Here is a 14,186-nt window from a genome sequence, read left to right as displayed (position 1 = left end):
TGGTGGAGGTTGCTGCAACGCATGAGGCTGCTGCCTCAAGGATGGAGGAGGTTGCCGCAACGCATGAGGCTCCTGCCTCAAGGGAAGAGGAGGTTGCTGCAAAGCATGAGGCTCCTGCCTCAAGGGTTGAGGAGGTTGCCGCATAGCAAGAGGCTCCTGCCTCAAGGAAAGTGGAGGTTGCTGCATAGCGCTGGTACCTGGCAACTCCCAATGCGGCAGCTCACGCATGGAGGCAGGAGGAGCCTCAACATCATACGTCTGGCAGGGTGGACTGCGCAGAGGTGGAGGAGCGCTCGCAGGAGGAGGTGTGCTAACCTTCTCTGCCTGAAACTCCTGCAACAACACCGCAAGCTGAGACTGCATTGTCTGCAGCATAGACCACTAGAGTCTAAGAAAGACAACAACAAACGGAGCTACTGTCCGTTGAGACTGAGGGTCTAAAACAGCTGGTGCGGCAATAGACGGAGTTACTGCCTGTTGCGGTACCACCTTGCCTCTCTGGGAGGTGTGCAGTTGTCGTACTGCAGCAAGTCCGAACTGACCCAGTGCTAATGACTCCACCTAGGAGTTGGACTTGCGCGGAAGGGACCGACTTGCACTTAAAAGCTGCAAGATTTGGTCCATGGTTTCTGCGAGAAACCTCTTCCGCAGACGAGGAATAAATGGGCTCTCTCGTCTTTGTGTGGGTGGGGTGATCACGTCGGCTACGTGAGTTGGTTACACCCGAAACCACGGAGGGAAACGTCTGTTCATCGATCAAGGCCTGATGAACCCATAAGTCCTTCGACGTTACTTCTCCCCTGGGCTTGGGAGCTTGTAAGAGGTCCCAGACTAGGCGAACAACTGGCACGAACAGACGAACCCTCGAACGCAACACTGTAACACTTTGCGCTTATCACTTTATCACTTTTGATTTTCTGTTTGCACTTATTTCACTGAACTCGAAACTTTAAGTGGTTTGTACCTGAAACACGCAATTCTATCCTTCATTAAAAGTTAGTAATTGCGAAAACAGTATTACAATGTAACAGAAAAACATAATGAAAGATAAATAATTCAGTGGCTGGAAAAGAGACTAAACACTAGATCAAATAAACTACGTTTAAAATCTCTCACCGCAAAAAGCCTGGGAACAAGAATAAAACTCTAGAAACGTTTACCTTCTTCCCCTAAAGAGACTAGGGAGAAGAGCAAAAACGATAACAACGTTACCCGCTTGAACGAAACGTTTATCCTCCTCTCTCTCCCTCCGTCTCTATCTCTCTCTCTCTCTCTCTTGACTTAGAACCTGAGAGATGAGCCCAATTATATATATCGTTAAAACATATTATTGTTAAAGGAAAAAAACTGAAAGATTTCCCAAATAAAAAGTTCCTTTATTAGAATTAAAACCATTTAAGCTAAGAAAGAATGAACAAAACGCTAGAATCGGTTTACTCTTACTGCAACGTGACACCGTGAATACTCTCTCTCTATCGTAACGATAGAGCGCAAGTTGAACGTTCTGAACGTCAACAACTGCAGAGACAAAACAAAACGTTAGTTCAACTTTGAAAACAGTACGAGACTATCAAAGAAATTCTTTCAAAAACATTAAAATAGCATAATATGTTAACAGGTAAAAACGAAATGACGGGCTCAATGTTAATTAACTTCGGTTCCAAGAAAAGACCGCCTACTATTAGGAAAGGTCGAATATAAACAAATATAAAAATTAATTTTAATAAGTTTATAATAAGAGGAAGTTAATCGAAGAGGCCTATAAAAGGCGGAGAGATATAAAATAAATCTATAACTTTTGTTAAGCAAAATTAAGAAAGAGAGTCTATACTCTCTTCGACACCAACACTTCCGTCTAAGGGAAGGGTCGGCCATTAAAAGTGAAAGAGAGTTCATACTCTCTTCGTCACCAAAATTAAATCAAAAATTAAATCAAATTAATTCCAAAACTTGCTAAGCTAATGATAAAGCTTCCTGAATAGCGAAGGCTAAACTCTAGAGCAAATACATCACCAAATCGTGAGCAATAACTCCAGAATCAACAGCGTATCCATGTAGGTCTAGCCGGAGGCACGACAGAGGAAAAATTGAGGTGGTGTTGACAAGAAGTACTGGAGTACCTGACCACAGATGGCGCTGTGGTGTTCACCCCCACCTGTATAGCGATCGCTGGCGTATCCCGACCGTAGATTTCTGTCGGCAACAGAGTTGACAGCTACATGATTATCGGGTAAGATTAATATTGAAAATAGGAAATTACTGTAGGTACATGATAAACTTACTATTCTTTGATGAACACGATGGCAAGGCATTAGAGAAATCTCTGGTTATCCCCTTCCACACACTATTATGGGAATACTGTGCAGCTTCTTCAAGCCTACGCAGCTCGTCTGGTAGCCATGCAGGTGGTGGGGGCGGTAGCTGGATTTTATCCAATAAATCATACCTGTCAAGTGTATAAGAGTGAATATATAACGGCTGAAGTGGGTAAATAAAATCAAAATTTGTCTGTCATGACACACCAAGAGTCAATGATTATCTATGGTAACCTTTAACCTTGTAAGGTTCCTCTATGATTGTTGAGTACACAGGAATCAATAAGGAGCAGATTTATATGAGCAACCCTGCTATAGGTTAAGTTACTGCTAATGTTGTTCAATAATAAAAGCAGGTGCCTCATTTGTTTTGATCAAGTTTTACTTTGTTCCCATTAGATGTTGGGAAAACAGTATTATTATTATTATTATTATTACTAGCCAAGCTACAACCCTATTTGGAAAAGCAAGATGCCATAAGCTCAAGGGCTCCAATAGGGAAAAATAGCTCAGTGAGGAAAGGAAATAAGGAAATAAATAAATCATGAGAATAAATTAACAATATATCATTAAAAAAACAGTAACAGCGTCAAAACAGATATGTCCTACTATATATAAACTATTAACAACGTCAAAAACAGATATGTCATATATAAACTACAAAAAGACTCATGAGTCTTTTTATAGTTTATATATGACATATCTGTTTTTGACGTTGTTAATAGTTTATATAGGACATATCTGTTTTGACGCTGTTACTGTTTTTAGAATGATATAGTTAATTTATTCTCATCATTTATTTATTTCCTTATTTCCTTTCCTCACTGGGCTATTTTTCCCTATTAGGAAGATCATTCCACAACTTGGTAACAGCTGGAATAAAACTTCAAGAATACTGTGTAGTATTCAGCCTCATGATGGAGAAGGCCTGGCTATTAGAATTAACTGCCTGCCTAGTATTACGAACAGGAAAGAACTGTCCAGGGAGATCTGAATGTAAAGGATGGTCAGAGTTATGAAAAATCTTATGCAACATGCATAATGAACTAATTGAACGACATTGCCAAAGATTAATATCTAGATCAGGAATAAGAAATTTAATAGACCGTAAGTTTCTGTCCAACAAATTAAGATGAGAATCAACAGCTGAACACCAGACAGGAGAACAATACTCAAAACAAGGTAGAATGAAAGAATTAAAGCACTTCAGAATAGATTGATCACCGAAAATCTTCAAAGAATTTCTCAATAAGACAATTATTTGTGCAATTGAAGAAGACACAGACATAATGTTTCTCAAAATTAAATTTGCTATCGAGAATCACACCTAAAATTTTAAGAGTCATACAAATTTAAAGAAACATTATCAATACTGAGATCCGGATGTTGAGGAGCCACCGTCCTTGACCTACTTACAATCATACTTTGAGTTTTGTTAGGATTCAACTTCATACTCCATAATTTGCACCACGCACTGACTTTAGCTAAATCTATATTGAGGGATTCTTCACCCCACGATCTACATTCAGGGAATGGAATTGATGCAAAAAGAGTAGCATCATCTGCATATGCAACAAGCTTGTTTTCTAGGCCAAACCACGTCATGTGTATATAGTATGAAAAGTAATGGGCCAAGAACACTACCCTGTGGAACACCGGCTATCACATTCCTATACTCACTATGGTGCCCATCAAAAACAATTCTTTGAGATCTATTACTTAAAAAATCAATAATAATGCTAAGAAACGACCCATCCAAGCCCAACTGTTTGAGTTTGAAAACAAGGGCCTCATGATTAACACGGTCAAAGGCAGCACTAAAATCAAGACCAATCATACGAACTTCCTGACCACAATCATGGGATTTCTGTACAGCATTGGAGATTGTAAGAAGAGCATCACATGCTCCAAGGCCTTTACGAAAACCAAATTGCAAACTAGGGAGTAGATGATTACCTTCAGCAAACCTATTAAGACGTTTGGCCAGAAGACGTTCAAAAACTTTAGATAATATGGGAGTTATGGAAATTGGGCAGCAATCAGTGGGACTTGAGCTACCACAAACACATTTACATAGAGGAGTAACATTACCAATTCTCCAACAAGTGCTAAAAGCTCCTCTTCTTGCTAACTTGCGCAAAATAACAGATAACTTTGGAGCTAAGAAATCTGCTGTCTTTATAAAAAAACAAAGGAAAAATACCATTTGGGTCTACACCTCCAAAAGCATCAAGGTCCATCAACAGAGTTTTAATCTCACGAGATCGAAAAGCTAAACTAGTTAGTTTAGCCTCAGGAAAAGAGGAATGAGGAAATTCAAGTTTTTCATTACTCTGTTTACTGTCAAAAACATCAGCCAAAAGGGTTGCCTTTTCCTTTGGACAGTGAGTGACTAAGCCATCTGGTTTAAGTAAAGGAGGAACTATTGTATCTACACCAAAGAGTGCAGATTTAAGGGTAGACCACCATTTATGTTCCCGAGTTGTACCAGAAAGGGTTTCTTTTATGGTTAAATTGTACTCCTTTTCAGTTGAGGCATAAAAACTCTGAGCAAAAGCAGCTCGAAGCTGAGTATAGTTATTCCAGGTCAAATCTGATCTGTTACCCTTCCAAAGGTGATAGGCCTCCTGCTTCTCCAAATAAGCACGTCTACAATCATCATTGAACCACGGTTTGTTCTTCACTTGGTACCTTAGCACACGAGAAGGGATACGCCTATCAATTATGTTGACTAGATTCTCATTTAAAGGGACAACAGGTAGTAGGTTGGCCAGGGCACCAGCCACCCGTTGAGATACTACCACTAGAGAGGTATTGGATCCTTTGACTGGCCAGACAGTAATGCATTGGATCCTTCTCTCTGGTCACAGCTTATTTTTTCTTTGCCTACACTTACAAAAATTAGTCTGGCCTATTCTTTACATATTCTCGTCTTTCCTCATACACCTGACAACAATGAGATACTTAACACTTCTTCACCCAAGGGGTTAATTACTGTACTGCAATTTGTACTTTCCTCTTGGTAAGGGTAGAAGAGACACTTTAGCTATGGTGAGCAGCTCTTCTAGGAGAAGGAAACTCCAAAATTAAACCATTGTTCTCTAGTCTTGGGTAGTGCCATAGCCTCTGTACCATGGTCTTCCACTGTCTTGGGTTAGAGTTCTCTTGCTTGTGGGTACACTCAGGCACACTATTCTATCTTATTATTTGTTTTTTCCTCTTGATTTTTGAAGTGGTGTTGGGCAGGCTTAATAGAAGGGCCATGGATGACTGGTGGTTTATCAAGAGGTTGTCTTTTCCTTTTTGCGATTCTTTTTCTTCTCAAAACCATCCATACTGTCCTGCCTTCAGTTGAAGGGGCTATCCTGGAGGGTATTTAGCCTTGCATGGTTTATCGGTTCCTCCATGTTGACCAGTTTTTCCGACTTTCTACTATAGTCTATGGGTATCATCAATCACTTTATTTATAATTCTGTACATATTGTTTTTTGTTATAATTCTTGTTAATCTAGTTCTTAAGTATATCTCTTTTTTTATTTCTATTAATTCTTATGCTGTCTGGAGACATTGAGCGAAATCCAGGACCAGTACATCCTAGATTTCGTCAATGTCGTCTTCTGTATTGCAATATTCGTGGTCTTCAGCCAAATATCCAAGACTTTACAGTTGCGTCCAGACAGTATGATATTCTTTTGTGCTCAGAAACTTTGGTTTCTAATATGAGGCACTCATCTGAGCTCCTTATAACTAATTTTAAGAAGCCAATAATGTTGAAACGTGATGCCATCGCTAGGGCCAGGGGAATGGCGGTTTATATAAGGACATAGTACCCTACTTCTCATAAGTCCTGCTATCAATGTGGATGTCATGAGATTCAGGTAATAAAAGTTTGTGGCAGGCATAACAACTTTTATTTGTGTTCGATCTACCGGAATCCAGACATGGATGATTCTATCTTCGATTGTCTTCTTACCATTATGGCTAAGATACAAGAAGATGATAGAAAGGCTTCTTTTGTCTTTTTTGGTGATTTTAATGCTCACCATAGGGAGTGGTTAAATTCTATCTCTCCTACCGATCGCCATGGCTTAAGAGCTTTAGACTTTGCCTCTGAATCAGGCTGTGAGCAAATCATAAATGAAGCTACTCACAGGTCTGGTAATTGCTTGGACCTCGTTTATACTGACTCCCCTGGCGTTATAACTAGTAAGGTTGGTTCTCCAGTAGGGACATCTGATCATGTCCTTGATTTCATTAGTAGTGAAGACTGAGCAGCCTGTCCATGATATATCATACTCTTCTAAAATTTATATGAAATCCCAAGCAGACTGGAATGGGATTTTGCATGATCTTCTGTGCTTAAATTGGTCACAATTATATAGTAGTGTAGATCCTGTTGTCCCTTTGAATTAGAATCTAGTCAACATAATTGATAGGGGTATCCCTTCTCGTGTGCTAAGGTACCGAGTGAAGGACAAACCATGGTTCAATGATGATTGTAGATGTGCTTATTTGGAGAAGCAGGAGGCCTATCACCTTTGGAAGGGTAACAGATCAGATTTGACCTGGAACAATTATATTCAGCTTCGAGCTTTTGCTCAGAGTTTTTGTGCTTCAACTAAAAAGGAATAGAATTTAACCATAAAAAAAAACCCTTTCTGGTAAAACCCAGGAACATAAATGGTGGTCTACCCTTAAATCTGCACTCTTTGGTGTAGATGCAACAGTTCCTTCTTTACTTAAACCAGATGGCTCAGTCACTCACTGTCCAAAGGAAAAGGCAACCCTTTTGGCTGATGTTTTTGACAGTAAACAGAGTAATGAAAAACTTGAACTTCCTCATTCCTCTTTTCCTGAGGCTAAACTAACTAGTTTAGCTTTTCGATCTCGTGAGATTAAAACTCTGTTGATGGACCTTGATGCTTATGGAGGTGTAGACCCAAATGGTATTTTTCCTTTGTTTTTTATAAAGACAGCAGATTTCTTAGCTCCAAAGTTATCTGTTATTTTGCGCAAGTTATCAAGAAGAGGAGCTTTTAGCACTTGTTGGAGAATTGGTAATGTTACTCCTCTATGTAAATGTGTTTGTGGTAGCTCAAGTCCCACTGATTACCGCCCAATTTCCATAACTCCCATATTATCTAAAGTTTTCGAACGTCTTCTGGCAAAACGTCTTAATACGTTTGCTGAAGGTAATCACCTACTCCCTAGTTTGCATTTTGGTTTTCGTAAAGGCATTGGAGCATGTGATGCTCTTCTTACAATCTCCAATGCTGTACAGAAATCCCTCGATTGTGGTCAGGAAGTTCGTATGATTGGCCTTGATTTTAGTGCTGCCTTTGACCATGTTAATCATGAGGCCCTTGTTTTCAAACTTAAACAGTTGGGAGTGGGTGGGTCGTTTCTTAGCATTATTATTTATTTTTTAAGTAATAGATCTCAAAAAGAGTTGTTGTTGATGGGCACCATAGTGAGTATAGGAATGTGATAGCCGGTGTTCCACAGGGTAGTGTTCTTGGCCCATTACTTTTCATACTATATACACATGACATGTGGTTTGGCCTAGAAAACAAGCTTGTTGCATATGCAGATGATGCTACTCTCTTTGCATCAATTCCATTCTCTGAATGTAGACCTGCGGTTGGTGAATACCTTCATAGAGATTTAGCTAAAATTAGTGCATGGTGCAAATTATGGGGTATGAAGTTGAATCCTAACAAAACTCAAAGTATGATTGTAAGTAGGTCAAGGACGGTGGCTCCTCAACATCCGGATCTCAGTATTGATGTTTCTTTAAATTTGTATGACTTTTAAAATTTTAGGTGTGATTCTCGATAGCAAATTTAATTTTGTAAAACACATTAGGTCTGTGACTTCTTCAATTGCACAAAAAATTGGCTTATTGACAAAGTCTTACAAGATTTTCGGTGATCAATCTATTCTGAAGAAGTGTTTTAATTCTTTCATTCTACCTTGTTTTGAGTATTTTTCTCCTGTCTGGTCTCCAGCTGCCGATTCTCATCTCAATTTGTTGGACAGAAACTTAAGGTCTATTAAATTTCTTATTCCTGATCTAGATATTACTCTTTGGCACCGTCGTTCAATTAGTTCATTATGCATGTTGCATAAGATTTTTCATAACTCTGACCATCCATTACATTCAGATCTCCCTGGACAATTCTATCCTGTTCGTGATACTAGGCAGGCAGTTAACTCTAATAGCCAGGCCTTCTCCATCATGAAGCTCAATACTACACAGTATTCTAGATGTTTTATTCCAGCTGTTACCAAGTTGTGGAATGATCTTCCTAATCGGGTAGTTGAATCAGTAGAACTTCAAAAGTTCAAAGTTGAAGCAAATGTTTTTATGTTGACCAGGCTGACATGAGTTTTTATTGTTTATATATGACATATCTGTTTTTGACGTTGTTAATAGTTTATATAGGACATATCTGTTTTGACGCTGTTACTGTTTTTAGAATGATATATTGTTAATTTATTCTCATCATTTATTTATTTCCTTATTTCCTTTCCTCACAGGGCTATTTTTCCCTGTTGGAGCCCTTGGGCTTATAGCATCTTGCTTTTCCAACTAGGGTTGTAGCTTGGCTAGTAATAATAATAATAATAATAATACACTACTATATAAGTGTGACCAATTCAAGCACAAAAGATCATGCAAAATCCCATTCCAGTCTGCTTGGGATTTCATATAAATTTTAAAAGAGTATGATATACCAGGGACAGGTTGCTCAGTCTTCACTACTAATGAAATCAAGGCATGATCAGATGTCCCTACTGGAGAACCAACCTTACTAGTTATAATGCTAGGGGAGTCAGTGTATGTGAGGTCCAAGCAATTACCAGACCTGTGAGTAGCTCCATTTATGATTTTCTCACAGCCTGATTCAGAGGCAAAGTCTAAAGCTCTTAATCCATGGCAATCGGTAGGAGAGATAGAACTTGACCACTCCCTATGGTGAGCATTAAAATCACCAACAAAGACAAAAGAAGCCTTTCTATCATCTTCTTGTATCTTACCATACTGGTAAGAAGACAATCGAAGATAGAATCATCCATGTCTGGATTCCGGTAGATCAAACACAAATAAAATTTGTTATGCCTGCCACAACCTTTTATTACCTGAATTTCATGACATCCACATTGATAGCAGGACTTATGAGAAGCAGGGTACTCGGTCCTAATATACACCGCTATTCCCCTGGCCCTAGCGATGGCATCACGTTTCAACATTATTGGCTTCTTAAAACCAGTTATAAGGAGCTCAGAGGAGTGCCTCATATTAGAAACCAAAGTTTCTGAGCACAAAAGAATATACTATCTGGACGCAACTGTAAGATCTTGGATATTTGGCTGAGGACCACGAATATTGCAATACAGAAGACGACATTGACGAAATCTAGGATGTACTGGTCCCGGATTTCGCTCAATGTCTCCAGACAGCATAAGAATTAATAGAAATAATAAAGAGACATCATACTTAGAAACTAGATTAACAAGAATTATAACAAAAACAATATGTACAGAATTATAAATAAAGTGATTGATGATACCCATAGATTATAGTAAAAAGTCGGAAAACCTGGTCAACATGAAGGAGCCGATACACCATGCAAGGCTGAATACCCTCCAGGATAGCCACTTCAACTGAAGGCAGGACAGTAAGGCTGCATTTACACTAAGCGAATCAAATCGATTCAATTCATGGAGAATCATTTGACTCCAGTCATTTTGAATCGGTATAGTTCCAACCTACTGAATCTGATTAACACATCATTCAGTACCGAGGCAGCCTTCGGGAAGTATGGACGTCTTTGCTGTTGCAGAAATAGCATTGTTGCTGTGGCTGAGAAAGCGTAGACGGAGGCGGAGGTAAGTGCAACGATTATATGGGTGCATCCAATAAATTCAAGAAGACCTGAATCTGGGAGCTTTGGACATTTGTTCCCAGATTTTATCTATAATCCGGAGAAGTTTTATGACTTCTTAGTACTTGTTGAAAGGCGTTGAAAAAGAAGAATGAAGAAGGTATGAAATTAGATGACTTGCAGACATACAAACTGCAATGTACAGCAGTTTACATACTCATATATGCAGAGAGAGAGAGAGAGAGAGAGAGAGAGAGAGAGAGAGAGAGAGAGAGAGAGAGAGAGAGAGAGAGAGAGAGAGACCTGAACGCATGGAACGGAAGATTGACAAAAAGTTTAAAATAAAGGAGAGTAAATAAATGAACTGAATATATAAAATCACTGACAATATAATGTGAATAAACATAATATATATATATGCTTCCTGCTCGGCTGATTCGCCTTGACTGATGAAAAAATGGGACCGCGCGCATCAGTGATTCTGAATTGTCATGAATCTCCATGATTTGAATTGACTCGATTTGCTTGGTGTAAACGACTCCACTGAATTTAACGTGGCGAATCATGACGAATCATGAATTGGGATGATTCTCCATGAATTGAATCGATTCGATTCGCTTGGTGTAAACGCAGCCTAAGGATGGTTTTGAGAAGAAAAAGAATCGGAAAAAGGAAAAGATAAACTCTTGATAACCCACCAGGCATCCATGGCCCTTTTATTAAGCCTGCCCAACACACCATTTAAAAAAAACAAGAGGAAGAAAAAAAAAATAATAAGATAGAATAGTGTGCCTGAGTGTACCCTCAAGCAAGAGAACTCTAACCCAAGACAGTGGAAGACCATGGTACAGAGGCTATGGCACTACCCAAGACTAGAGAACAATGGTTTAATTGTCCTTCTCTTAGAAGTGCTGCTTACCATAGCTAAAGTGTCTCTTCTACCCTTACCAAGAGGAAAGTACACTGAACAAATTGCAGTACAGTAATTAACCCCTTGGGTGAAGAAGTGTTTAGTATCTCATTGTTATCAGGTGTATAAGGAAAAATGTTATTTTTATTAATAAAATAAATTTTTGAATATACTTACCCGGTGATCATATAAGCTGTCAGCTCTGCTGCCCGACAGAAAAACCTAAGGACAAAATACGCCAGCGATCGCTATACAGGTGGGGGTGTACATCAACAGCGCCATCTGTCGAGCAGGTACTCAAGTACTCCATGTCAACAAAGAACCAATTTTCTCCTCGGCCCACTGGGTCTCTATTGGGGAGGAAGGGAGGGTCCTTTAATATATGATCACCGGGTAAGTATATTCAAAAATTTATTTTATTAATAAAAATAACATTTTTCAATATTAAACTTAGCCGGTGATCATATAAGCTGATTCACACCCAGGGGGGTGGGTAGAGACCAGCATTACATGTTGACATTATTAAGAGCTAAGTATTTTGTATTTCATTTTAGCAGTTATTCAAAATAACAAACATAAAATAAATAAGTACCTGGTAAGGAGGTCGACTTGAACAATTACTCTGCCTTTTTAAGTACGTCTTCCTTACTGAGCTTCGCGATCCTCATAGGATGCTGTGCGACTCCTAGGAGCTGAAGTATCAAGGGTTGCAACCCATTCTAAAGGACCTCATCAAAACCTCTAATCTAGGCGCTTCTCAAGAAAAGAATTTGACCACCCGCCAAATCAACCAGGATGCGAAAGGCTTCTTAGCCTTCCGGACAACCCAAAAACAACAATAAAAAACATTTCAAGAGAAAGATTAAAAAGGTTATGGAATTAGGGGAATGTAGTGGTTGAGCCCTCACCCACTACTGCACTCGCTGCTACGAATGGTCCCAGGGTGTAGCAGTTCTCGTAAAGAGACTGGACATTCTTAACATAAAAAGACGCGAACACTGATTTGCTTTTCCAATAGGTTGCGTCGATTATACTTTGCAGAGATCTATTTTGTTTAAAGGCCACGGAAGTTGCGACAGCTCTAACTTCGTGTGTCCTTATCTTCAGCAAAGCTTGGTCTTCCTCATTCAGATGGGAATGAGCTTCTCGTATTAACAGTCTGATAAAATAGGATAAAGCATTCTTTGACATAGGCAAAGATGGATTCTTAACTGAACACCATAAAGCTTCAGACGGGCCTCGTAAAGGTTTTTAAATAGAACTCAAGAGCTCTTACAGGACATAAGACTCTTTCTAGTTCATTTCCAACCATACGATAAGTTTGGAATATCGAACGATATTGGTCAAGGCCGAGAAGGCAGCTCGTGTTTGGCTAGAAAACCAAGTTGTAGAACATGTAGCCGTTTCGGATGAGAATCCGATGTTCTTGCTGAAGGCATGAATCTCACTGACTCTTTTAGCTGTGGCTAAGCATATCAGGAAAAAAGTCTTAAAGGTGAGATCTTTCAGGGAGGCTGATTGTAGCGGTTCGAACCTGTCTGACATAAGGAATCTTAGTACCACGTCTAAATTCCAACCAGGTGAAACCAAACGACGCTCCTTCGTGGTCTCAAAAGACTTAAGGAGGTCCTGTAGATCTTTATTGTTGGAAAGATCTAAGCCTCTGTGACGGAAGACTGATGCCAACATGCTTCTGTAACCCTTGATAGTGGGAGCTGAAAGAGATCGTTCTTTCCTCAGATATAAGAGAAAGTCAGCTATTTGAGTTACAGAGGTACTGGTCGAGGATACGGATACTGACTTGCACCAGTTTCGGAAGATTTCCCACTTCGATTGGTAGACTCTAAGGGTGGATGTTCTCCTTGCTCTAGCAATCGCTCTGGTTGCCTCCTTCGAAAAGCCTCTAGCTCTCGAGAGTCTTTCGATAGTCTGAAGGCAGTCAGACGAAGAGCGTGGAGGGCTTGGTGTACTTTCTTTACGCGTGGCTGACGTAGAAGGTCCACCCTTAGGGGAAGTGTTCTGGGAACGTCTACTAGCCATCGAAGTACCTCGGTGAGCCATTCTCTCGCGGGCCAGAGGGAAGCAACTAGCGTCAACCTTGTCCCTTCGTGAGAGGCGAACTTCTGCAGTACCTTGTTGACAATCTTGAACGGAGGGAATGCCTATAGATCTAGATGTGACCAATCTAGTAGAAAGGCATCTATATGAACTGCTGCTGGGTCCGGGATTGGTGAGCAAAATATTGGGAGCCTCTTGGTCATCGAGGTTGCGAAGAGATCTATGGTTGGCTGGCCCCAGGTGGCCCAAAGTCTCTTGCATACATCCTTGTGGAGGGTCCATTCTGTTGGAATTATTTGTCCCTTCCGACTGAGACAATCTGCCATGACATTCAAGTTGCCTTGGATGAACCTCGTTACTAGTGAAATGTCTAGACCTTTTGACCAGGTGAGGAGGTCCCTTGCGATCTCGTACAATGTCAGAGAGTAGGTCCCTCCTTGCTTGGAGATGTACGCCAAAGCCGTGGTGTTGTCCGAGTTCACCTCCACCACTTTGCCTTGAAGGAGAGACCTGAAGCTTTTCCAGGTCAGACGTACTGCCAGTAGCTCCTTGCAGTTGAAATGCATTGTCCTTTGACTCGAGTTCCATAATCCCGAGCATTCCCTACCGTCTAATGTCGCACCCCAGCCTACGTCCGATGCGTCCGAGAAGAGAACGTGGTTGGGAGTCTGAACAGTCAGGGGAAGACCCTCTCTAAGGTTGATATAGTCCTTTCACCAAGTCAGACAAGACTTTATCTTTCCGGAAACCGGGATCGAGACCGCTTCTAGCGTCTTGTCCTTTTTCCAGTGAAAAGCTAGATGGTATAGAAGAGGACGGAGGTGTAGTCTTCCTAGTGAAACAAATTGATCCACGGATGACAGTGTCCCTACCAGACTCATCCACAGCCTGACTGGGCAGCGTTCCTTCTTCAGCATCTTCTGGATGGATAGCAGGGCTGGGGGTTGATCGTCTTGTTCAGCAACGTCCTCATCAGAGGGTTCCTCATCCGAAACTGATGAGGAAACGGCAACG

General features: G+C 40.4%; 1 protein-coding gene across 1 annotated transcript in view; it reads right to left on the bottom strand.

The window, feature by feature from the left end:
- Nucleotides 1-14,186, bottom strand: part of LOC137646062 (nanos homolog 2-like) — a 184,955-nt gene that overhangs the window by 133,411 nt on the left and 37,358 nt on the right. The window contains exon 2 of the mRNA XM_068379221.1: nt 2,283-2,446. Coding sequence (XP_068235322.1) covers nt 2,283-2,446 — 164 coding nt within the window. The remainder of the gene's footprint in view (nt 1-2,282; nt 2,447-14,186) is intronic.

Source organism: Palaemon carinicauda, chromosome 8 (genome assembly GCF_036898095.1).
Source record: "Palaemon carinicauda isolate YSFRI2023 chromosome 8, ASM3689809v2, whole genome shotgun sequence".
NCBI classification, from domain to species: domain Eukaryota; kingdom Metazoa; phylum Arthropoda; class Malacostraca; order Decapoda; family Palaemonidae; genus Palaemon; species Palaemon carinicauda.
Note: the sequence above shows the minus strand (reverse complement) of the source record. Positions and strands in the feature narration are given on the sequence as shown.